General features: G+C 46.1%; 1 protein-coding gene across 1 annotated transcript in view; it reads left to right on the top strand.

The window, feature by feature from the left end:
• C2CD5 (C2 calcium dependent domain containing 5) overlaps positions 1-26563 on the top strand; it is a 419591-nt gene that overhangs the window by 379399 nt on the left and 13629 nt on the right. The window contains exons 24-26 of the mRNA XM_030214402.1: positions 4267-4317; positions 4503-4604; positions 5606-5796. Of these exons, the coding sequence (XP_030070262.1) occupies positions 4267-4317; positions 4503-4604; positions 5606-5796 (344 nt within the window). The remainder of the gene's footprint in view (positions 1-4266; positions 4318-4502; positions 4605-5605; positions 5797-26563) is intronic.

Raw genomic sequence — 26563 nt, 5'->3', positions numbered from 1 at the left:
TATGGTGGGAGCTGGGTTTATTTCCTAGCTTATGTCTTCCATACCTTGGTAGAGCTAGGTGTGCTGCAGACGTAGCATTCACAGCCCTGGGGAAGGAAATCAGAGTTGTCATGTTGTGATGGCATTGACTGCTGGATTCTCTCTAGAACGCCTAGCGTTCCATGCTGAAATCTTAAGTGTATTCCATAACAACGCACGTAATGTAATTATCTTAACAAGCCAATCGACGTTTTTAACAGCACTTAAGCAATAATGAGCACTAATTACAATAATTAGAATTTACGCTTATAACGATAAGCATATACTGTAATGAACTGCGCCCAAATTCTAAAGTGTGCAGTTCAAAAGGGGCGTGACCATAGGCAGAGAAATGGGTGTTTTGTGGGCGTTCTGAATTTATGTGCATTGTTATAGAGTATGGCCTAGTATGTGTAAGTCTACGTGCTGGGATTTATGCCACATTTTCATTGGTGTAAATGGAGGCACGTAGTTTTAGACGTTGGGATATCAACTAAGCATATTCTGTATACCACGCTTAAATGTTATAGAATACACTTAGGTGGATATGTTTTCCGCACAGATTTGTTCTAAATTTATTGCTCAGTAGCTTCATTGCATGCCCCTAACTCCTTGTATTTTTGAAAAGAGAAAACAAGTGATTCACGTCTACCATTTCCATTTATAAACTTCTATTGTATTTTTTTTCACAGTTATATCCCACTTTATCCAAAGCGGGTTACAATCAAACAAACATAATTAAAATTGTACAACTACAAATAAACATCACTAATACTTCATATAGCCATCTCCAAGCTGAAGAGCCCTAGCCTCTTTTACCTTTCTTCATAGGAAAGTTGTCTTGCCCCCTTATCATTTTTGTCACCCTTCTCTGTACCTTTTCTAATTCTGCTATATGTTTTTTGAGATGCGCTGACCAAAATTGCACACAGTATTTGAGGTGAGGTTGCACCATGGAATGATACAAAGGCATTATATCATTCTCATTTTTGTTTTCCATTCCTTTCCTAATAATTCCTAACATTCTATTTGCTTTCTGATGACAATTGTCTCTGCTGTGAGTGGACTAAAGAAAGTTAGGAGAGGTTAATTACAGTGACGGTCACAACATCAGATCTCAGCCTGGGTTTGATTGACTTGGAAAACCAGGAGGAAGATTTTCAGTAAAGAAGAAAAATATTGTATTGGATAGATGAACTTTTCAGCAGAGAAGATGCTCTAACTTCAAGTATATTGTTCTGCTTATAGAGCAAACTCAATTGCCTTTTTTGTGAAATCATAATTGGTTTTCAGGTGACCTCCATTACCTTGATAGTATATTGGGTAGTGTTGAACAGATCAAGGCTTCTCAAACCTGTAATCATAATCCTACAGTCAGTCAGGTTTTCAGGTTGTTCACAATAAAGCTAATATTCATATGGACATCTAGGACTCACTATTGCAAAAAAAAAAAAAAAAAAGCTGAAGACCTCTTTTTCTAAGCTGGACTGCAAATGCACTGCAGCCCATTCATTTTCAATGGGCTGCCTCATGGAAATCGCTAGCACAGTTTAGTAAAAGAGGTCCTGAGTTTCTAAATCTGGCCTCCTAAGTTGAATGGGCAAATTTGTCCCCTATTTTCAGTCAAACATAGAAGCCTAAGTTTTCTGCTGAAAATTCTAAATTTAGACCTGCCATTCGTTTGCCTAGATTTGCATATACATTATGAATTGGGTACTGTGTGTAATCAGTTGGTGGAAGAGAAATGAATGTCGTATGCTTTATGTGGTTTAAAAAAATCCAAGAAAGCCTGATCATTTAGTGCTAGAAACAAGTCTATTTTATTTCAAACATCCATAGCAACTATATACCAAATTGTGAATCCATAATAATGTACAGTAGAGCACAGTGCCCAGGGCAGTAATATTTGATTTCAGTATTTTATATAGTAGTAATTCTAAAATATTTGCCCCTTTCTGCGGAATTGTAGGGCTTGATATTCAGCAGTGGTGGCCAGTATCTCACATTTAGGGGGTCTTTTACTAAAGATTAGCTCGAGTTATCTGCATCAGGGCCCATTTTATTCCTATGGACCCTGCTGCAGATAACTCAAGCTAATCTATAGTAAAAGACCCCCTTAGTTATTTGTGTATTCAGCGGCACTATCCATTTAAATTGTGCCACTGAACATGTATTACCTGGGGCCATACTACCACTATTTATCGGAAGGATGTTTGTATTTTATGAATATTTAATAAACCTTTGTTTTATTTGTAATTATGTTTTGATCTGAGCTATTTTGTGTATTGTGGAATCTAGTCTATACCTCCATTATTAGTGCATTGCTTTGCTATTTAGCAGGCCTAGGTTTAGATACATTACCTTATCTTTAGTAGCTGAATATTACGTACAAGTGCCAGCACCGCCTTCTCCCAGCTCAAATATTGTCTACTTTTTGTGCACATAAAATCTAGCCATTTACAAAATTCAAAGGCCTAATTTTATACGTATAAACACTAAAAATTGACAGTTAAATTCATTATTTCTTGATATACCGCTCATCAAAAGCATTATGTAAGTGATTTACAATGTATATTTTAAAACTTTTAAACGTGGGGGCCCTTTTACCAAGCTGCAGCAAAAGGGGACCTGTGCTGGCATCGTTGTGTGTTTTTGATGCTCGTTGATGCGCCCTTTTACTGCAGCGGGTAAAAGGTAGGTCTATCTTGTTTTGAGGAAATGGCCTCGCGGCAAGTGAAGCACTAGCCGTGTGTCCATTTTAGGGAGGGGAGCCCTTTCCGCCACCCATTGAAGTGGCGGTAAGGGCTCCCACTCTAACACGGCAGTAACCGGGCAGCGCAAAGCACTGCACGATTACAATGATGGTGTGCTGGAGGTGAGAACTACTGGTGGGTTGCTGCGGTAGCCTGGTGGTACTTCCTTTTTAGCAAGCGGTAAGCCCATGTTGATCTTACCGCCATTTTGTAAAAGGGGCCCATAGTTTGGAAATAAAAGTTATAGCTTCAAATGAGAGAGAGAATAAATGTACATAGATCCAGTATCAATTATGCATCCAGGTCCTCGATTATTTTACAAAACCGCTCCTGCTGTAATAGATGGTAGACTAAAATCCAAAAGTTGTTTTTATTTTAAACATATCTAAAGGCATGATTTAAATTTCTGATAGAATGGTTCAAGGCACAGGTGTAATGGTAAAGTGTTCCACAAGGATAAACTTACAACACTGAAAATAGATGAATCATGTCAAATCTTATCTGATAAAAAGAGCATACTTTGTGCTGACATGAGCTTAGAGTTCTGGATGGTGTGTACGGTATAAATAGCCAACCTCCCTGTTTGAAGCTGCGCGGCAATGCCGACACAGCAATTGAATGGGCTGTGTTGGCATTAGTGCATGGCAGCCATTAGCGTGACTTAGTAAACAGGGGGTTAAGATAGAAAAAGTGGAAAACCTGTAGTTTGAATTTTATGTATTAGTGGCAGGATCTTATGAGGAATACGTGACAGATTTGGCAACAAATGTTCCCTTTTAATAGTGGGTGGGGGGAGGCTGACAAAATCTCGTCTCCTTACACTGGATATGAATTTTAACACAGTATTCTAGATTAGTTGTAATCTTTTTTTTGGTTCAGACAAAAAAAATAGGGAATGAACAGACAGAACAGATTTTCTTCAGTTTGAAGAAAACATTTCTACATTAGTGATGATATATCTGATTAAAATGTTATTGTCACAGATCATACCAAGAATTCTTAGCGGCTTCTTTTACTAAACCGCACTAGCGATTTCCACACTGCAAATGCGACGCAGCCCATTCAAAATGAATGGGCTGCTGCGCATTTGCCGTGCTGGGAATCAGTAACACGGTTTAGTAAAAGAGGCCCTAAGTGATTTATTTATGAGTTTGCCACCTGCCAGCAGATGCATAACTTGCTTTAAATATCAAGGGCCCTGCTTACTAAGCCGCGATAGAGGCGCGTTAACATTTTTAGCACACACTAAGCATTAGTGCACACTAACCGTTTAGATGCCTATAATATTCCTATGTGTGTGTACACGCTAAAATCAGTAGAGCACCTTAGTAAACAGAGCCCCAAGTCTATAATGTATGGATTAATTATTATAATGAAGCTGTACAGAATCAAGACTGATATTATATCATAACTTCTATAAGATGTTACAGTAGCATTTGTTTCTATACACTGTTGCATATAAAGTATGCTTATATAATTTCTCTTGTCCCATCAGAAATGCTAACCAAAACAGGCTCCAGCACAAGTACACCAGCTACATACAGAAGTAAGTTCACCAAATTCTTTGATTTTTGCTGAGTTGCAGAAGCATCACCATCCTTTTTCTCAGATACAGATAATTGCTTCATCAGAAGATGCATTGCCATGATCAAGAGACACCATCCATATTTTTTCTTAGTTCTTTTTTTCTTTTGTTTTTTTTGTTTTTTCTTTCTGTCTGTGTGTTTTCAGCTACTTCAGTTGATTACAGTTCCTTTGCAGACAGATGCAACAGCTGGATAGAGCACATTAAACTGAGAGCTCAGACCATAAGACGTGGATCAATTAAGACAAGTAGGCGGATGTTGTTTCTACCAAGTTATAATGGCAATCCAAGGCATATATCTGATTCTCCAGTGGTGTGGAAGGATGTTTCCTATACAACGGCAATACTGCAGATTATACTTCCAACATAGAGTGTGAAAGCTGCAAGTTCTTCCCCTTTGCCTTAAAATAGAAAAGGAAAAGAAGAAACTTAGATAATATCCATATTAGATTTAAAAGTTGGCATAAATATCTCAATTAAAAATAAAATCAGTTCATCTGGAGGGTTGAATTTTTTTTTATTTACATATATGCAAAATTGTAAAGTAATTTTGATGAGTGCAACTAAATTAAAAAAAAACAAGTAGTTTGAGAATTGATTAAAATAATTTTCATGTGTGATTTTCCACTTCATTATTCTTTGTAATAGTTTATTATCACAGTCATAAACTTAGTGATTACTCTTGGCACAACAGGTTATATGGAAGCTGATGATGATGATTAAAATGGGGGAGAAGATACTTCACAGTACAACTTTCACGCTCTTTCTTCAAATAATTTGGTCTTCAAGCAAAAATAAAAAATGCAGCCTTTCCTTGATTTTTCGGTTCAGCTTTTCCCTTTTATCTTCTTTTTTGTTATGGGATTTTTTGTTGTTTTTTTTTTTGTGTGTGTGCAAACTGAAGCATTGATGTTTGTTTTCTTTGCAGGAATGTCACTTCTCTTGAAAAAAATCCATTTCAGCTGTTTTTCATCTTTTTATTATGTGCATGCATTGCATGATTTACTCTTTCTTTCATCATGGTCTGTGCTTTGTTACGTGGCTGTGCTGCTTTGATATAGCACCTGAATGAATGCGGTCACCCAGCTATCTGAAAAAGACCTGAAAATGAATTACTTATAGACATTTATATATACACCTAGACCTGTATACTTGTAGATCTTTATTTGATTATTAGATCCTTTTTTAAAAACTTTTTTCCTTACTACTACTATCTCTCTGTTTTGTTTTATTTTGTTTTGTTTTTTAGCTGCTTCCCTTGAGAAAGCAAGTCCACTCGCTGAAGGGCACGCTCGCCACCATTCTGTCACCACTTGCACCAGTTCCACGGTCGCCGTTGTCAAAATGACACCCCTTTCTTTCATACCTGGAGCAAAAATAACCAAATACCTTGGGATTATCAACATGTTTTTTATACGAGAAACCACATCCCTGCGTGAGGTGAGCTTCACGTTGAAGGCCATGTGATGCTTTGGGAATGTGGAAAGACTGGTGCAAATAGTTTTACCTTCACAACAAATTTATTGAATGTTGCCGCTTTCTCTTGTTCATGAACACCAGTATTCCTGAATTAAGTATTCCTCAAGAACTTGTGCACAGGGAAGATAAATTTATGAAGAGTACCTTGGCAGAGAAGGCACATAAGTGTATATGTTGTACCTATTTTATCAAGGAAATATATATGCTGTGTTACTTTTATAAAATTTCCCCACTGTAAAGTAGATGCAGAAATGTATACCTGCTCAGTGTAAGGCACCTATGACACACATATTCAGATATATGCTAAAATGATAGTACATGCATACGTCTGTGGAATAGTAGATAAGAAAGTGAGATGGTGGGGTTGGGGGCAGGATGGGGTCAGAGGTGGAGCTGGGACAGGGTTGGAGCAGAGCTAGGGCTTCTCCAAACAAAAAAGCTTGCAGCTGCTCCTGCAGCTCTATAGCACAATCAATATAAAAACCTTTCTCCAAATCGCACCATCAAACCTCACTTACTTACTTTGACAAATGCCATGAAAAAGGGCAATTCTGTAACTTGACACCTCAATTTACCTTCTACAGTAGACTGCATTTAGCACCAGTTCTACACTTAGGTGCACCTAAGCCATTATAGAATACTAGGGCAAAGCTGCATAAGCATGGCCACTTTCAACAGGTTAATGGCTGATGTAGGTTGGTGCAGCTAATTGCGCCACGCAACACACGCCACTGATAGTATTCTGTAAGTTGCGTGTGTCACTTGACAGTGTGTTCATAGCTGCCCACATATACGCTTCCTTCGCAATTATGTAATAAGATCCAGATTCTATATAAGGCACCTAAAAAATCCACGTGGTAAACATTTCCGGCTAAGCGTATTCTAAAAGTGGCACCTAGATTTAGGCACTGTATATAAAATATGCTTAGTTGCTATCCCAGCACCTAAAAGTACGTGCCTCCTTTTATCCCAATGAAAATGTGGCGTAAATCCCTGCAGGTAGATTTACACACAGTGGGCCATATTCTATAACTTAATGCATAAATTTTTGAATGCTCATGAAACGCCTAAATTCTCTGCCCATAAACACACCCCTTTTGAACTGCGCGCATTAGAATTTGGGCAGAGTTCATTACAGAATATACTTAGCAAGTTGTTTGTGTAAATTCTAATTATTGCCAATTAGTGCTCATTATTGCTTGTTAAGTGCTGTTATGCTATTTAGCTTGTTAAGCCAATTAAGTTACATGCATTTTTATGAAATACACTTAAGATTTCAGCGCAGAATGCTAGGCATGCTGTATAGAATCCGGCAGTAATTGACATTGGCATGTACCTTATAGAATAGCACCTAGCACTTATACAAGTAAATGCCAGTTATTGGTGCCTCTGTCACATGTAAGTGATTGCATGTGCTCATTTGGTGCCAAGTTATAGAATGAGGGAGATTGTGTACTAACTTAACTGCTCTGGAAACATACAAATAATCAGCATGATTTGCAGAGACCTGTGAATTACAGAATCTGGAACAAATTCCTCAGTTTGGCTTATGTGATGTAGAGATGTATTTTCAAAGCACTTTGACTTACAAAGCTACATACTACAATTGAACTCATTTTCAAAGCAAATCAGACTTGAAGTTCCATACTTCAAGTCTGATTTGCTTTGAAAATGAGTTCAATTGTCTTCCTTAAGTTATAAAATATTTAGGTCATTCTGCTCTGTTATCTGAAAACATAGAGGATAGTTCATATTAATACATTGTTTATCTTGTTCTCTATGTATTCCTTATTTTACATAGCACTCCTCTTCGGGATGCTTCTAGAAAGTGAAATATCAAATAGTACAGAGAGATTCTCCATTTGAAATCTTTGAATATTTTCCTGTTTGGTCTCCAGCTTGTACACAGATGAAAGAAAATAATTCTTGACATTTTGATCGACAAACATGTTTCCCAAGTGATTGTATCTTTCTTTGCCCTTTTTTATTCAGCAGTTTCCTCTTGTTCCTTTTGAACATTCAGCTCAAATTGAATACACTTTACCCTGAATGTTTCTTATATACCACCATAGGCGCCCGGTATAAGAGGCTTGGGGAGGCTAAGCCTCCCCAGCTGCAGCAGTAAAGGGTCAGGCGTCCAGGGGGGGGAGGGTTGGCCGCCCGCCCGTTTGTCTGCATTTCTGGACGGGCGAGCGGCGCCGTAGGTCTCCCCTTCCCTCCCCTTACTTACTATGTGCCCCGCGCCATCTTTAATTTACCTCCGTCCACTCCCAGGCTGCGGCAGCCGCGTCATTTCAAAGCCCGCCCTGCACGTCTCTGTTCTTCCCTCGGGATGTGAGTTTGTTCCGCAGAGTCCCGCCCTCTGACATCATTTCCTCGAGGGTGGGACTCTGCGGAACGAACTCACATCCCGAGGGAAGAATGGAGACGTGCAGGGCGGGCTTTGAAATGACATGGCCGCCGCAGCCTAGGAGTGGACGGAGGCAAATTAAACATGGCGTGGGGCAGATAGTAAGTAAGTAAGGGGAGACTCACGGTGAGTGTCTCTGTGCCTTTGATTTGGAGGGATATATTGCTTGTGAGATTTTATTGATGGAGGCAGGAAGGGTCCGGGATTTGTGGAACAGAAAGTAGGGGCATGGCCTGCCACTGATGAGAAATCTCTTAGCCTCCTGCAGTTGCCAGATTGCAAATTGCCTTCTATCTGGAGAAGCATTTGTGAGTCATTAGCTAAGCCCTGCCTGTGTTGCATAACCAGGGGCTCTCAGGCAACTAGGTCATGCTACACATATAGTCCTACTGGGAAAAATGGGAGATTGTGATTTTACAATTCCTGAAGCAGATATTACAGTCCTTGGTATGACATGGCTTTGAAAATATTTGTTGACATTGTCAGAATAAAAAAAAATAACCTTGAGGAGCTGAAAAGCACTTGTGCCCAGCTACACACCTCTGACAGTGCAGTAGAGTGTATTTGTTTATGTCAAAATTGACCTTCAGAACTCTACCATCTATTAAAACTGTAGACACTGTACTTCCGCTCCCCTTCTTTCTTTCTTCCCCTGCTGGAATACTGGATCAGTCCCCATGGGAAAGTTTCCCAAAATTTAACTGCAGCCATTATAAACTTTGGAAGAATCCTAGAAAGGCTCATGCTTTCTAAAGGCATCGATTTTCTCTCCACCGTACAGAATTCATTCTCCATCCTACAGCATATTCACTGCTGAAGTAATTGCTTTAGTTGAGCTGTTCAGTTTCTCTAAAATGAGCATTCTCCGAGGACAAGCAGGCTGCTTGTTCTCACTGATGGGTGACGTCCACGGCAGCCCCTCCAATCGGAAACTTCACTAGCAAAGTCCTTTGCTAGCCCTCGCGCGCCCGCGCGCACCGCGCATGCGCGGCCGTCTTCCCGCCCGAAACCGGCTCGAGCCGGCCAGTCCAGTCTTCTTTTGTCCGCACTCGGTACGGTCGTATTTCGCCGTGTCGGGCCCCGGAAAGTTGACCTCGCGCGTCCAAATTGTTTTTTGAGCGTGTTTTTTTCTTCGGAAAAGCTTTTCTAAAGTCGCCGGAAACCCTCCACCGGGTTTCGTGTCAATCCTCCCCGTACTTCCAGCTTTTTGCCCCGGTAAGTTTTCTTTCGTCGTCGGGGTAGGCCTCTTTTCGGCCTCGGTCGAGATTTTTCTCCCTCTAAATTTTGGTGCTTCAATTTTCGCCATTTCGGCTTTTGATTTCGCCGGCGTGATTTTTCCGCCCATGACATCGAAGCCTTCCAGCGGCTTCAAGAAGTGCACCCAGTGCGCCCGGGTTATCTCGCTCACTGATCGACACTCGTCGTGTCTTCAGTGTCTGGGGGCCGAGCACCGCCCTCAGAACTGCAGTCTGTGTTCCCTGCTTCAAAGGCGGACTCAGGTAGCGAGACTAGCTCAGTGGAACGTGTTGTTCTCGGGCTCTTCGTCGGCATCGGCACCGGGATCTTCGAGTGCATCGACGTCGTCAGCGTCCAGACCATCTTCCTCGGCCGCCCCGGCATCAAGTGCATCGAGGCATCGGGCCTCTGCATCGGCGCCGAGACATCGGATAGCTGCATCGACGTCGGTGGTACCAGGACCTCGTCTGCTGATGTCGTCGGACGGTGGTGCATCGGGTGGAGTGCAGGTGAGGGCTGTCCATTCCCCTGCTTGTGGCGGTGAGCCCTCGGGTGGGTCTCCTCCTACCCTGAGGGCTCCTGCGGTACAGCCCCCCCGAGATCGACCCTCTTCGGTCTCGGCCCCGAGGAAGCGACGGGTGGATTCGACGTCCTCCTCGTCGGTGCCGGGGAGCTCCGGTGACATGCTTCGGAAGAAATCGAAGAAGCATCGACACCGGTCCCCTCCCCGCGTCGGCACCGAGAGCTCTGGGTCGCCGAGGGAGTCGGCACCCAGCAGGCATCGGCACCGAGAGGACCGCTCACCCTCTGTTCAGGAGGTGTCGATGCGCTCCGCTCTGGACAGCCCAGAACAGCCTCCACGCCCGGAACAGGTACTGACGTCGACGCCTGCATCGACCTCCATGCCTTTCTCTGCAGCCGCTCTGAACGAGAGCCTCCGGGCCGTTCTCCCAGAGATTCTGGGGGAGCTGTTGCGCCCTACCCCTCCGGTACCGGCGGTGCTTGCGCCTCCGGTACCGTCGAGCGTGGCGCCGGCTGGCCCATCGCCCGGGGTGAGGTCCCCGACGTCGGTACCGCGTGCGGTGCCGACTGCGGCCACCTCCCAGGAGGGCTCCCCGACTACGTCGGCGGAGGGAGCTTCGCCGATGCGGGCGAGGGAGTCTACCTCTCGACGCCCCCATCGTGGACGTGGCTCCACGGAGTCGAGCCGGGCCCGGTTGCAGACGCAGGTCCGTGAACTTGTGTCTGACACCGAGGGTGAGGCCTCGTGGGAAGAAGAAGAGGATCCCAGATATTTCTCTGACGAGGAGTCTGAGGGTCTTCCTTCTGATCCCACTCCCTCTCCTGAGAGACAGCTTTCTCCTCCCGAGAGTCTGTCTTTTGCTTCCTTTGTCCGGGAGATGTCTACGGCCATCCCCTTCCCGGTGGTTGTGGAGGACGAGCCCAGGGCTGAAATGTTTGAGCTCCTGGACTATCCTTCTCCACCTAAGGAAGCGTCCACTGTTCCCTTGCATCATGTCCTAAAAAAGACATTGCTTGCGAACTGGACGAAACCTCTAACTAATCCCCACATCCCCAAGAAGATCGAGTCCCAGTACCGGATCCATGGGGACCCAGAGCTGATGCGCACCCAGTTGCCTCACGACTCTGGAGTTGTGGATCTGGCCCTAAAGAAGGCTAAGAGTTCTAGAGAGCATGCTTCGGCGCCCCCGGGCAAAGACGCTAGAACCTTAGACTCCTTTGGGAGGAAGGCCTACCATTCCTCTATGCTCGTGGCCAAAATTCAGTCTTACCAGCTCTACACGAGCATACACATGCGGAATAATGTGCGGCAGTTGGCGGGCTTGGTTGATGCTCTTCCCCCTGAGCAAGCCAAGCCTTTTCAGGAGGTGGTCAGGCAGCTGAAGGCGTGCAGAAAATTCCTGGCCAGAGGAGTTTATGACACTTTTGATGTTGCGTCCAGGGCCGCTGCGCAAGGTGTGGTGATGCGCAGGCTCTCATGGCTGCGTGCCGCCGACCTGGAGAATAGACTCCAGCAGCGGATTGCGGACTCGCCTTGCCGGGCGGACAACATTTTTGGCGAAAAAGTCGAACAGGTGGTAGAGTCTCTCCACCAGCGGGACACCGCATTCGACAAATTCGCCCGCCGGCAGCCTTCAGCTTCTACCTCTACAGGTAGACGATTTTTCGGGGGAAGGAAGACTGTTCCCTATACTTCTGGCAAGCGTAGGTACAATCCTCCTTCCCGACAGCCTGCGGCCCAGGCTAAGCCCCAGCGCGCTCGCTCTCGTCAGCAGCGTGCGACTCAGCAAGGCCCCGCGGCTCCCCAGCAAAATCAAGGGGCGAGCTTTTGACTGGCTCCAGCAGAGCATAGCCGACATCCAAGTGTCAGTGCCGGGCGACCTGCCAGTCGGAGGGAGGTTGAAAGCTTTTCACCAAAGGTGGCCTCTCATAACCTCCGACCAGTGGGTTCTCCAAATAGTCCGGCAAGGATACACCCTCAATTTGGCCTCAAAACCTCCAAATTGTCCACCGGGAGCTCAGTCTTACAGCTTCCAGCACAAGCAGGTACTTGCAGAGGAACTCTCCGCCCTTCTCAGCGCCAATGCGGTCGAGCCCGTGCCATCCGGGCAAGAAGGGCTGGGATTCTATTCCAGGTACTTCCTTGTGGAAAAGAAAACAGGGGGGATGCGTCCCATCCTAGACCTAAGGGCCCTGAACAAATATCTCGTAAAAGAAAAGTTCAGGATGCTTTCCCTGGGCACCCTTCTCCCCATGATTCAGCAAAACGATTGGCTATGCTCTCTGGACTTGAAGGATGCCTATACACACATCCCGATACTGCCAGCTCACAGACAGTATCTGCGATTTCAGCTGGGCACACGCCACTTCCAGTACTGTGTGCTACCCTTTGGGCTCGCCTCTGCGCCCAGGGTGTTCACAAAGTGCCTAGCTGTGGTAGCAGCGGCGCTTCGCAGGCTGGGGGTGCACGTGTTCCCATATCTCGACGATTGGCTGGTGAAGAACACATCCGAGGCAGGAGCCCTGCAGTCCATGCAGATGACTATTCGCCTCCTGCAGCTACTGGGGTTTGTGATAAATTACCCAAAGTCCCATCTTCTCCCAGTGCAGAAACTCGAATTCATCGGAGCCCTGCTGGATTCTCGGACGGCTCGCGCCTATCTCCCAGAGACGAGAGCCAACAACTTGTTGTCCCTCGCCTCGCGGGTGCGAGCGTCCCAGCAGATCACAGCTCGGCAGATGTTGAGATTGCTGGGCCACATGGCCTCCACAGTTCATGTGACTCCCATGGCCCGCCTTCACATGAGATCTGCTCAATGGACCCTAGCCTCCCAGTGGTATCAGGCCGCTGGGGGTCTAGAGGACGTGATCCACCTGTCCACGAGTTTTCTCGAATCCCTGTTTTGGTGGACGATTTGCTCCAATTTGACTCTGGGACGTCCCTTCCAAATTCCTCAGCCACAAAAAGTGCTGACCACGGATGCGTCTCTCCTGGGATGGGGAGCTCATGTCGATGGGCTTCACACCCAAGGAAGTTGGTCCCTCCAAGAACGCGATCTACAGATCAATCTTCTGGAGTTGCGAGCGATCTGGAACGCTCTGAAGGCTTTCAGAGATCGGCTGTCCCACCAAATTATCCAAATTCAGACAGACAATCAGGTTGCCATGTACTATGTCAACAAGCAGGGGGGCACCGGATCTCGCCCCCTGTGTCAGGAAGCCGTCAGCATGTGGCTCTGGGCTCGCCGTCAGGGCATGGTGCTCCAAGCCACATATCTGGCAGGCGTAAACAACAGTCTGGCCGACAGGTTGAGCAGGATTATGCAACCTCACGAGTGGTCGCTCAATTCCCGTGTGGTGCGACAGATCTTTCAGGCGTGGGGCACCCCCCTGGTGGATCTCTTCGCATCTCAAGTGAACCACAAGGTCCCTCAGTTCTGTTCCAGGCTTCAGGCCCACGGCAGACTGGCGTCGGATGCCTTCCTCCTGGATTGGGGGGAAGGTCTGCTGTATGCTTATCCTCCCATACCTCTGGTGGGGAAGACTTTGTTGAAACTCAAGCAAGACCGAGGCACCATGATTCTGATTGCTCCCTTTTGGCCGCGTCAGATCTGGTTCCCTCTTCTTCTGGAGTTATCCTCCGAAGAACCGTGGAGATTGGAGTGTTTTCCGACCCTCATCACGCAGGACGACGGGGCTCTTCTGCATCCCAACCTCCAGTCCCTGGCTCTCACGGCCTGGATGTTGAGGGCGTAGACTTTGCCTCTTTGGGTCTGCCAGAGGGTGTCTCCCGCATCTTGCTTGCTTCCAGGAAAGACTCCACTAAGAGAAGTTACTTCTTTCATTGGAGGAGGTTTGCCGTCTGGTGTGACAGCAAGGCCCTAGATCCTCGCTCTTGTCCTACACAGACCCTGCTTGAATACCTTCTGCACTTGTCTGAGTCTGGTCTGAAGACCAACTCCGTAAGGGTTCACCTTAGTGCAATCAGTGCATACCATTACCAAGTGGAAGGTAAGCCGATCTCAGGACAGCCTTTAGTTGTTCGCTTCATGAGAGGTTTGCTTTTGTCAAAGCCCCCTGTCAAGCCTCCTACAGTGTCATGGGATCTCAATGTCATTCTCACCCAGCTGATGAAACCTCCTTTTGAGCCACTGAATTCCTGCCATCTGAAGTACTTGACCTGGAAGGTCATTTTCTTGGTGGCAGTTACTTCAGCTCGTAGAGTCAGTGAGCTTCAGGCCCTGGTAGCCCAGGCCCCTTACACCAAATTTCTTCACAACAGAGTAGTCCTCCGCACTCACCCTAAGTTTCTGCCAAAGGTCGTGTCGGAGTTCCATCTGAACCAGTCAATTGTCTTGCCAACATTCTTTCCCCGTCCTCATTCCTGCCCTGCTGAACGTCAGCTGCACACATTGGACTGCAAGAGAGCATTGGCCTTCTACCTGGAGCGGACACAGCCCACCAGACAGTCCGCCCAATTGTTTGTTTCTTTTGACCCCAATAGGAGGGGAGTGGCTGTAGGGAAACGCACCATATCCAATTGGCTAGCAGATTGCATTTCCTTCACTTACGCCCAGGCGGGGCTGGCTCTTGAGGGTCATGTCACGGCTCATAATGTTAGAGCCATGGCTGCGTCGGTAGCCCACTTGAAGTCAGCCTCCATTGAAGAAATTTGCAAAGCTGCGACGTGGTCATCTGTCCACACATTCACATCTCATTACTGCCTGCAGCAGGATACCCGACGCGACAGTCGGTTCGGGCAGTCAGTTCTTCAGAACCTGTTTGGGCTTTAGGATCCAACTCCACCCCCCGAGGGCCCTGTTTGTTCTGTTCCAGGCTACACTCTCAGTTAGTTGGTAAATTTTTTAGGTCAATCTCAGTTATGTCCTCGCCGTTGCGAGGCCCAATTGACCAATGTTGTTGTTTTGAGTGAGCCTGGGGGCTAGGGATACCCCATCAGTGAGAACAAGCAGCCTGCTTGTCCTCGGAGAAAGCGAATGCTACATACCTGTAGAAGGTATTCTCCGAGGACAGCAGGCTGATTGTTCTCACAAACCCGCCCGCCTCCCCGTTGGAGTTGTGTCTTCCCTTGAAGTGTATTGTCTTGCTACATACTGGACTGGCCGGCTCGAGCCGGTTTCGGGCGGGAAGACGGCCGCGCATGCGCGGTGCGCGCGGGCGCGCGAGGGCTAGCAAAGGACTTTGCTAGTGAAGTTTCCGATTGGAGGGGCTGCCGTGGACGTCACCCATCAGTGAGAACAATCAGCCTGCTGTTCTCGGAGAATACCTTCTACAGGTATGTAGCATTCGCTAAATGAACACTAAAATTACTTGGTGTGATTGTGTCCTGCCTTAAGCAATGCATGTTTTATTGAGAGGAGCAGAGCTGGTGAGAGCATCATGTAAGAACTTGGTTTTAGGGAAAGCCCCTTAGCTGATAGCATATAACTGAGGAACACTCATTTTGATTTAAAAAATATCAATTGTTTTTCAGTGGCATGCATAATAATTTGTTTCCATGAAGTGTTAAGATAGATTTCTCTCACAGCAACTTATCCATCAGCATTAGCCTTTGAAATTCTACTGCTGAACTCTTAAAAAAAAAAAAAAAGCGCAAACTCTGTGATGTGAAAACAATAGATTTTGTATCCCATCAAACAATGAGAGTTATTTCCTTTTTTTTCCAGGACAGCTTGTCCTCATCATTTTTTTTACCCCATTGCATCGATGAACTTCTGGTTCTCACTTCCCAGTTCAATCCATTAAGTATACCAAGACTACACACACACACACGATTGCAAAGAAATAAAACCACATTAAACATGAATTAGGGTGTTTTGTGGCTCTACATGAGAATTGTGATATTATGATCCCTTGTTTCATATTGTTGACGGTCTGCATTTTCCGTATGGGTGGTATATTGGTGTATTAGGTTCTGCCCAGTGTAATAATTATGGTACAGTAAGGTTCTGAGTGTGTTTTTGGACAAAGTTGTGCATAGTGTTTTGCAGTTGAGCGATTGTGGTTAGTATATGCTTTGAGCAACCACTTTATTCTTTGACATATACATATCTAATATCTAAATTTAATAAAAGGTATTGTGACTTTTATTTTTATTTATTTATTTTTTCTGTGTGTTATCAGACAATTATGGATTTAAGCTCCACCCATGGCCCCACCCCTAACCCCGCCCCCTTTAGCCTCCCCAAACAGTTGGGCCACCGACTGCCTATGTATACCACCTGCAAGCTTTTGGGCTTGCAGGTGGTATATAAGAAAATTAATAAATACTGGTCTCTTCTGATGCTCCAGTGCCATCAGCCTTGAGTGTTATTTTCCATTTTTTAAAACTGTCTCCCTCTTGCATCTCGACTAGCTATCTTAGCAATAGTCCTTGGCTAGGAGCCTTAGAATGTGGTATGCTTATCAATCTGGCCACTTGGGGGTCAGTTTATAAAGGTCACCCAAATTTTGGGTGCCAAAATGCTGAGCACTGAGTTCAAGTTCTACAATGGCACCTGGTTGCCAACATTTGGCTGCTATCAAAACCATGTAAAAGACAGGCCTAAGTGTGAATCGTGTAAATGTTGCATTCCTTGTCATCAATATCAGACCAGTTCAGACTAATGGGTTATGTCCATCCATCAGTGGAAGGAGACAGAGAAAATAGTTCTTTTGCCCCTTAAGGGTATCATGCAGCCTAGAATCCTCAGTATTTTCTCCGTCTCCTAGCGGATGGTGGATGAATGTGCAGCTCCTCTGGATAATGACTGGCTGACTCCTGCCTCAGCTCGGCTGGGGACAGTTGAGTAAGGGGTGTGCTGGTAACCCAGAGTTGGGTCCTTTTTGAGATGATACCCAGTGTTCTTGGGTCCCTCATTTCCAGTTAGGGGATACTTGGTACTACGGGGTCCTTCTCCTCTCTCGCTTGAGGCCTTTGAGGCTCGGCGGACTTCACTGTGGCAGTGTGCAAGATGTCTTTGCTTCTTCTGGGACAACTACAGTTACCTTCAGCCCTTGTGAGGTATGCTGTTTCTTTATTTTTTCCATTAAAAAAAAAAAAAGGTGGAGAGTTTCTGTTGCTGTTCTCAGCTTCTTTGGTTTTTTTCACGGTAGATGGCTGCTCTCAGTGGGGTTTGTAGTCTGTCAGAACAGTGCACTTTGGTTTTTCCTTTTGGTGGGTTTTTCTGTGTTGGTGGTGGGCCTGCGCTTCCTTGTATACTGGTACGTTGTGCTCCATGCTCCATTCTGATGACATTTGTTCTGGTTAGCAGCGCACTTCATCCTGTGTCGGGATCTTTGTTTTCTGCACCCTTCCATTGGCGTGCTTCTTTCTCTGTGGTTCTGTGTCTGGTGCAGCCTTTGATAGTTCTGGCCTCTGCTGGTGCACTGCTGTGGGCGGTATTTGACTGCATGAAGCCCTTAGAGTCTCCAGCTTGGCTTTCTTCTCCATTGGTAGATTTGCTTATTGTCACTTTGGGGGTTCTTTCTTTCTTTTATTTTATCTTCCCTACGCTGTGTGCTGCTTTGTCAGATAATTCTTTCAAGTGGGGACTCTTTGGCTGGGACAATTATATTGTTTTTCAGTGCCTTATTGCTTTTAGTGGAATCTGAGCTTCCTGACTCTTCATTCTGTTAAAAAAAAACAGTGTCCCTCTTTCCAGGAGTGTTTTCTGGATCGGCCTTCAATTTCCTTCTAATGAAGTGTCAGTCCTTGCCGAAGCAGTTTCAGGCTGCAGACTATGTTTTTCTTGTAGCCCTTGGTGATATTTGTGGTGGCTGAGGCTCATTAGCCTGGCAGTAATTCGGGATGTTTTTCTCCAGCTTGTGCCTCAGAGGAGTTTTGCGGTGGTGTCCTGCATTTTCCAGTCTTCTGCATGTAGGGCAGGAGTTCTGCCCTGACTAGTGTCTGAGGTGTTTTTTTGCTCATAGTTGGATCCAGCAGGACAAGCTTCCCTGGTTTCAGTGGGCATTTCTTCTTGGCATTCTGAGTACTTACTGCACCTCTTTCAACCTTTGCATTTGGTTTTCCCTGGTTTACTTGGTAAGCTTGTCTCTAGCCATACAGGTTTCTGGTTTCCTCCAGTGCACTTTTCTCTTCAGTTTTTTCACATTCTTGGGTGCTTTTCCATCCCTAGCAGATTTAGATTTAGGTTCTTTCTTATGCTTTTTCATTGCCTATATGGGTGTGAATTACTCTGCTGGGCTGCTTTGTCTTGTCCTGCTTGTGATGTTTTCACTAGGGGAACTACTACAGTCCTGCAAACTGGGCTTCCCTTGCTCTGCTTTATTACTGAGGGCCAGATGCACTAAACCTAACGAGCCCACAACTTGCGTTTTAAACTGGTTCCAGCCAGTTTAAAACGCAAGTAGTTTGCCGAGGGCATGACCTGAGAGCATTTTCCCTGTCACGGTAGCAGGCAACGGAAACGGAATGCAAATTATCCAAAGGCTATTATAATGAGCTGCACTACCGTTGCAGCTCATTATTATGAGATGCACTACCTTTTTCCAATTCCCTTACCGTGGGAACCCTAACGGGAGTCTGCACCTCTCGTTGGGGCTCCTGTGAGGGAATCGGAAAGGAAAAGGGCCCCAAAAAAAGGTAAAAAAGAAAAAAAGCAGCAAGCGCACGTGAGGGGCGTCCTTTATGGACGTACTCTGCCTGCACTTGTGAGGGACGTCTTTTATTTATCTTTCCGCTGTTTTTTTTTTTCTAGTTTTGTCTCCCCGGCGCTGCTCACCTTCTGTAGCTGTGCGAGGAGAAGGGAATCGGGGACGTGCGAGTCGATCGGGACGTCCCTTTCGATTATGCTCCTCTGCCAGGTCTCTTCAGCCATTCAGAGTGCGTTTAGCTGACACCAGCAAGCTAGATGCGCTTGATTGGCTGAAGAGACCTGGAAGAGGAGCATAACCGAATGGGACGTCCCGATTCTCTGACTGGCTACCGAGGTAATGGTGAATGCAACGGAGCTACAACGAGTAGCTCATTTGCATTCCCTTTCCTTAGTGAATTCCCATTCCCTGCCGATTCGCTATGGAATTGGTAGGGAACGGGAATTACCGACGACTTTAATGCATCTGGGCCTGAGTGTTCTGAAGCAATAGCAGTCTTCCTTTGCACTGTTGTTCTTTGCTATTTGTACTTGGGATATGTCATTCTGTTATCCTTTTCTTTTTACTTGGAACTCGCAGGACTTACAGGCTGGCATTCTATTGATTTCCAGGACTAACTTTTGCTCTCTTTGCTTGGCAGCTTATTTGTATCCTGAGATAGCATTCTGATTCTAGGGTCTGTTGTTCTGATGTCCCCTTTAAAGGTTGACAGTATGTCATGTTAGGTCTTCCATCCTGGTTTCAGGTAGTGGAAGAGTGGCCTAGTGGCTAGAGCACCTGTTCTTGACATCCAGAGGTATCTGGTTCATATCCCACTGCTGTTCCTTGTGAGGATTAACTGCCATCACATCTCTGAGCTAACATTCTATTTCCTTACAGAATGGACATCCTATCTTTTGTCAGTCCTGCCATCTGGGCTGTCGTAGGGCTGCCATTCTGCCTCTTTCTGGGATGGCCATGTTGATCCTTTCAGTGCTGACATTCTGCTTCTTCCAGGCCTGCCATTCTGTTTCTCTGCATGTTTGCCTTCTTTCAGCTCTAGGCGTGTCGATCGCAGCTTCTGATGTCGAACCTAACTCCTCTTTTGGATGTTTTACCTACTTCCTTCTCTGGCTGTCGAGACTGGATCCATTCTGTTCGTTGATCCTTGCTCTAGCTTGGCAAACAGATATAAAATGGACAGAAATACCATGGCCAGACCACTACAAATTAAACCTATCCTTACAATGGCGAAAAAAAAGCCCACACCATAATCAAGAACGCTCAACCTATACCACGAGAGGCCAAATCGACCCTGCAATATTTTGGCAACAAATCTAAAACAACGAATGGACAGCACAAACAGACTCGAAACACTATCTCCTAGAATGGGACAACCGATGTAGAAACATATTAGACAACATAGCACCACTACAAACTAGAACCTCACGAAGACAAAACTCAATACCATGGTTTAATGAAGAACTGAAAAAAATAAAAACACAAGTTAGGAGGCTTGAACGGGCGTGGAATAAAAAGAAAGACGAATTCACACTTAATACATGGAAACAAATGCAAAGAAAATACAAATATGCAATTAGACAAACCAAAAGATCATATTACAAAACTAAAATAGGTCCAGACTGTAGTCGAAGACACGCACGAACTTTTCCAACTCGTGAATAAATTACTAGATACCACACCGATCACAACAACCAACACAAGACACCCCATCAGCAGACAACCTTGCTAAATACTTCAATGAGAAAATTGTAAAGCTACGACTCGTGCTACCACTCAGTACCACCGATTATGAAAAATTCATTGATTGTCTAGACCCAAACCCCGATGAATATCCAGCAGACCGAATATGGACAAACTTTGCCACACTCACTGACGAGACCGTCACCCAAGCAATCAACAAGTTCGCCAAGTCCCACTGCAAATTGGACATTTGCCCGAGTAACCTAACAAAATCCGCCCCTCAACGATTCATAACAGACCTCACGACGTACCTGAACTATATGTTACAACACGGACTCTTCCCAAAGGATAAAGGAAACATTCTACTTACCCCAGTACCTAAAGACTCAAAGAAAAAAACAAGCGACATAACCAATTACCGCCCGGTAACATCTATCCCTCTGACAAACAAACTAATGGAAAGTATGGTAACCAAGCAGCTTACCGACTGCCTAAACAAATTCTCTATTCTACACGAATCTCAGTCAGGATTTCGATCTAACCAAATTCAAACAAGCAATTGCAACTGGCAAGAGTATATTTCTACTACAATTTGACATGTCCAGCACATTCGACATAGTTAGCCATAAAATATTATTAAACATCCTAGAATACTTCGGGATCAGAGGAAACGTTCTTAGCTGGTTCAAAGGCTTCCTAACCGCAAGAACATACCAAGTGATATCTAACTCGAAGACATCAACACCATGGAAACCACAATGCGGAGTACCCCAAGGATCACCGCTCTCACCGACACTTTTCAACCAATGATGATACCTCTGGCCAAATCGCTGTCCAACCAAGGCCTCAATCCATACATCTACGCAGATGACGTCACTATCTATATCCCGTTTAAATATGAGCTAAAAGAAACCACTAATGAAATCAATCACAGCCTCCAAGTCATGAACTCATGGGCGGATGCATTTCAACTAAAACTTAACACAGAAAAAACACAATGTCTCATTCTTTCATCACAACACAACATGAGCAAACCCACCACTATAAACATCCCAAACTATACCCTCCCTGTTTCAGATTCCCTGAAAATACTTGGAGTCACAATTGGCCGAAATCTCACACTAGAAAGCCATGCGAAAAACACAACAAAGAAAATGTTCCAATCAATGTGGAAACTCAAAAGAGTAAAACCTTTCTTCCCAAGAGAAATATTTCGCAGCCTGGTACAATCAATGGTGCTAAGCCACCTAGGTTACTGTAATGCACTCTATGCTGGATGTAAAGAACAAATCATCAAGAAGCTCCAAACAGCTCAAAATACAGCAGCCAGACTCATATTTGGAAAAACAAAATATGAAAGTGCCAAACCCCTAAGAGAAAAACTACACTGGCTCCCACTTAAAGAACTTATCACGTTCAAAATCTGCACTCTGATTCACAAAATCATCTACGGAGAGGCCCCGGTCTACATGTCAGACCTCATAGACTTACCGCCCAGAAACACTAAAAGATCAGCATGCACGTTCCTGAACCTCCACTACCCAAGCTGCAAAGGACTAAAATACAAATCAACATACGCATCCAGCTTCTCCTACTTAAGCATGCAGCTATGGATTGCATTACCACTCGCCGTGAAAAAAATACCTGCCCTAACTTTCGGAGATCACTGAAGACCAGCTTGTTCAACAAGGCATTCCACAATGATCCATCCTAACTACCAGACAATGAAACCCAAGCCAGAACTGGATAAAACCCAACTCTCTATACCTGAATACCAAGGTTTCCTCTACCATAAATGTACTTTAATACAATACCACCCTACCTCTTGTTCCGAATATGAACTCCTTATACTTGACTGCTAATCTACTATGTTAATCAAGTTCCCTAATGTAATACCACTTGTATCTCTCACTCCGGAAATGGCGATCGCCAGGACGGAACAGTGTAAGCCAAATTGAGCCTGCAAATAGGTGGGAAAATGTGGGATACAAATGCAATAAATAAATGTCGAGCCTGGCTGCCTCTCTGGATATCGAGTGGTGCTCCTTCTCTGGATTTTGGGTCTTGCCCCTTTTCTGGATGTCTAGTCTGGCTTCATCTTTGGTTGTGCAACTGTGCTCTGTCTCGGGATGTTGAGCCTTAATCCATTTCTGGAGCTCTGGACTTGTTCCGTCTCTTCAGGGTGAGACTTGCTCCATTTCTGTAGGGCGAGCCGTGCTTCGTCTCTGGCTGGCGAGCCTTGCTCCATCTGTGGACAGTGAGCATTGTTTGTTTTCCATTTTTGTTTTCTGTTGCTTTTTGCCATTTCACGGTGTCAAGTTTAGCTCCTTCTCCAAAGGCCTACACTTGCTCCACCTCTGGGCGTCAGGCTCTTGCTCTACCTCTGGCTGGCAAGCCTTGCTTTGTCTCTGGCTGGTGACGTTGAGTTTTGCTACTTCTCTGTTGGTTGTACCGAGCTCCTTTGTCGAACGGTACCTATGGGGTGCGCCTTGCTCTTTCTGGCAGATCAGCATGGTACTGGCTCTGTTTTTGAGCCTCGTTCGGAGATTGAGCCTAGCCAATCTCTCATGCTGAGTTCTTTCTCTGTAAGCCATGCGTAGCTCTTTCACTGAGGTTGTCTGTGGCCCGCTCGTGGTTTCCTCTGACACCCCTACGGAGTTTCCTTTGCTGGATGCGTGGCGTCCTTTATTTTCTGTTCTTCTTGGTTTCGCAAATTGAGCTAGGGAGTTTCTTTGTTCTGGATGTAGGGACGTTGCTCTCGTCTCTCTAATCATGGAGCATAGGTTCCATCTGTCTTTCAACCGTCCTTGCATCTCAGGTTGTGGAGTCAGGCTCGGCTGATGGCCACACGGCACGACTCGGTTTATGACTCTGGCTCTTGAGCATAGCTGTTTTACTGTTCCTCTGTCTTGGAATAGGGGTTCACCACAGCATTCGGGGGCTGTATATGCAGCTGGATTGCACTCCGGTTCCCTTTCTTGGGGGGACATTTAGCTCTTTTTTTTGGGCTTTCTTACTTCCTTGTTCATGGTCCATAGTTCTCTTGGTCTGCCGGTTAGTGCCATTTTTGGTTTTGCCTTGCTGTGGGGATATTTTGTCCCAGTCGAGGATCTCGGGACATCGTGGTTCAATGCAGTTCCGTTCTAGGTCACTGCTCGGCGTTGTTTTCTGTTGTCCTTCCGAAGTATTGTTTTCTTTTGTCCCGCTCTATTGCTGAGACTGCTTTGCTACATCCCATTAATCTGGACTGGTCTGTTATTGATGACAAGGAAGGAAAAATTATGTTCTTACCTGATAATTTTCTTTCCTTTAATCATACCAGACCAGTCCAGACACCCTCCCTTTCTGTTCTCTGTTTTCTTTTAGGTTCCTGCCTTATTGCTGCTTCTGGAGCTCGCCTCTGTTCCTTCGGTGTCTGAGTTGTTTTGGGCAGTGTTTCCTTTTGCTCTGCATGCCACATTACTATGCTAGCTCTGGAACTGTGATTTGTATGACTTTTGTGACTCACGAGAGATTATTTGTCCTGAATTTATAAGTTTTATAATATGCTAGTAAATAAGGCCCGTTTCTGACACAAATGAAACGGGCGCTAGCAAGGTTTTCCTGGGAGTGTGTATGTTTGAGAGTGTGTGTGTAAGAGTGACTGTGTGAGAGAGAGAGTGAATGTGCGAGTGTGTGTGTGTGTGTGTGTGTGTGTGTGAGAGAGAGAGTGAATGTGCAAGTGTGTGTGTGTGACAGAGAGAGAGTGAGTCAGGGTGCGAGTGTGTCTGTCTCACACACACACTCTCTGTCTCACACACACACTCTCTCTGTCTCACAGAGTGTGTGCGAGTGCGTATGTGAGAAACAATGACTGTGAGAGAGAGTGTATTTCACACAGATACACTGTGTGTAAGAGAGTGTGTGTGAGAGAGTATGTGTGCAATACACAGACTCTCTGTGAGTCCGAGAGAGTGTATGAGAGTGAACATGTGAGACTGAGACTGTGTGTGAGACGGACTGTGTGACGCATAGAGAGTGAATGTGGTACAGTGTGAGACATAGTGTGAGAGACTGTGTGAGAGAGAGACACTGACTGTGAGAAAGTGTGTGTGTGTGACAGAGATACCTCCCCTCCCTCTGTGGTCTCAGGACCCCCTCTCAGTTCTGAGGACCCCCTCCCCCTCCTGTGGTCCCAGGACTCCCTGCCTCCCCCCTCTGCATGGTTGAAAGCACCGTGCGAGTATGTGTGACTGAGAGTGAGACTGTGTGCGAGTGTGTGTGTGTGATTGTCCTCTCTCCCCTGCCCCTCTCCAGCCACCCAGCGATTCTTCTCTCTCCCCTGCCCCCCCCCCAGCCAGCCAGTGATTCTCATCTCCCCTGCCCCCCCTCCAGCCACCCAGCTATTCATCTGGCCCGCCCTCCAGCCACCCAGTGATTCTGCTGTCTCCCCTGCCCCCCCCTCCAGCCACCCTGCGATTGTCCTGTTTCCCCTGCCCCCCTCCAGCCACCCTGTGATTCTCCTGTATCCCCTGCCCCCCCTCGAGCCATGCAGCGATTCTGCTCTCTCCCCTGCCCCCCTTCCAGCCACCCAGCGATTCTGCTCTCTTCCCTGCCCCTCCTTCAGCCACCCAGCGATTCTGCTCTCTCCCCCTGCCCACCCCTGCAGCCACCCAGCAATTCTGCTCTCTCCCCCTGCCCACCCCTGCAGCCACCCAGCAATTCTGCTCTCTCACCTGCCCCCCCGCAGCCACCCAGCAAATCTGCTCTCTTCCCTGCCCCCCCTGCAGCCACCCAGCGAATCTGCTCTCTTCCCTGCAGCCACCCAGCGATTCTGCTGTCTCCTCCCCCCCCCCCTTCAGCCACCCAGCGATTCTGCTGTCTCCCCTGCCCCCCCTGCAGCCACCCAGCGATTCTGCTCTGCCCCCTGCCCCCCCTGCAGCCACCCAGCGATTCTGCTCTCTCTCCTGCCCCCCCTGCAGCCACCCAGCTTGAAGCACCTCCAATGTTCTGAAGCAGCTGACTCCGTGGCTTCTTTGAAGGTTTCGTTGGTTCGTAATGGTGTTTTACCCACCCTCGACGTCATGAGGTTTTGACGCGAGGGCGGGGTCATGATGTTTTGAAGCGAGGGTAGGGCCCGCCCTCGACGTCATCACGTTTAGACGCGAGGACGGGGCAGAGAGACATGGGCAGAGAGCGATCTACACCGTTACAAACCCACGAACCCTTGAGTGAAGCCACGGAGTCAGCTTCAGAACGTTGGAGGTGCCTTTTATTATAGTAGATATTTTATAAAGGCAACATAGGCTCCTATGTGTATTTATAAAATAAGCATCCAGAACCAATCCCAGTAGCATGCAAATGCTTATGTACACCTGTTCTGAAGAAGGTGTCAGTGTGTGCATGTGCTCTATGCATGTACCTGAATATTTTCTAAAGGATGCACATACATTGCAACTCTGCCTGCTGTGTCTTAGAAATACCTACACTGTCCGCGACGTTTACTTATATGCATGTATACAGCCAAACAGTTTCATAAGAGTGGCAATTTATATGCAAAGAGAAAGCAAGTAAGGCTGATTCAATGGCTTAAGTGTCAGTACTCTGCACTGAATTAGTGAAGACCTAGGTTTGATTCCATAGTCTGGCTTTTATTCCTTTAGTGAAGCCAGGAAATAATATTTACAGATCCCAGAGAAGCCTCAGCATTATGTAAGAGCAATACGTATTATTGAATGAGGACCCTGTGTACCAGGGTTTGGAGTTTTGGCCAGTGACAGCTGAACTAGATGAGTGGAGTTACAATCGAAGAAATCTGTAGGTAGTTGTATATTAAGGCTCAAGAGTTGTAAAAAGGTGAGTTGGAAACACAAGTGGATCAGAAAGAAACTGCTGGACCCTAAAAGAATTGCTTATGCAAGTCCATGTCAGTTTTGTCAGTTTTTGAGTGCTATTGCTTTACTATATTTTGGTCTTACCCAGTAAATGTTCAGGTAACGGAAAACATAATTAACTTCTGGCTAATCTAAGAACTGAGGGCCCCTTTTTACAAAGTGGCAGTAAGCCCAATATGGGTTTATTGCTTGCTAAAAAGGAACTACTGCCAGGCTAGCACAGCAGCCTGGCAGTAGTTCTCATCCCCAGCGCGCCGTCATATCCAGCGCTACAGAAGTATATTTATCTTTGTAGCACCGGTGTGTACCCAGTGGTAATCGGGCAGTGCCCACGCGTTGCTCGGTTAGCACGGGAGCCCTTTCCACCACCTCAATGGGTGGCGGTAAG

This window comes from Microcaecilia unicolor, chromosome 9 (assembly GCF_901765095.1).
Source record: "Microcaecilia unicolor chromosome 9, aMicUni1.1, whole genome shotgun sequence".
NCBI lineage: Eukaryota > Metazoa > Chordata > Amphibia > Gymnophiona > Siphonopidae > Microcaecilia > Microcaecilia unicolor.
This window is presented reverse-complemented; position numbering and strand designations above follow the sequence as displayed.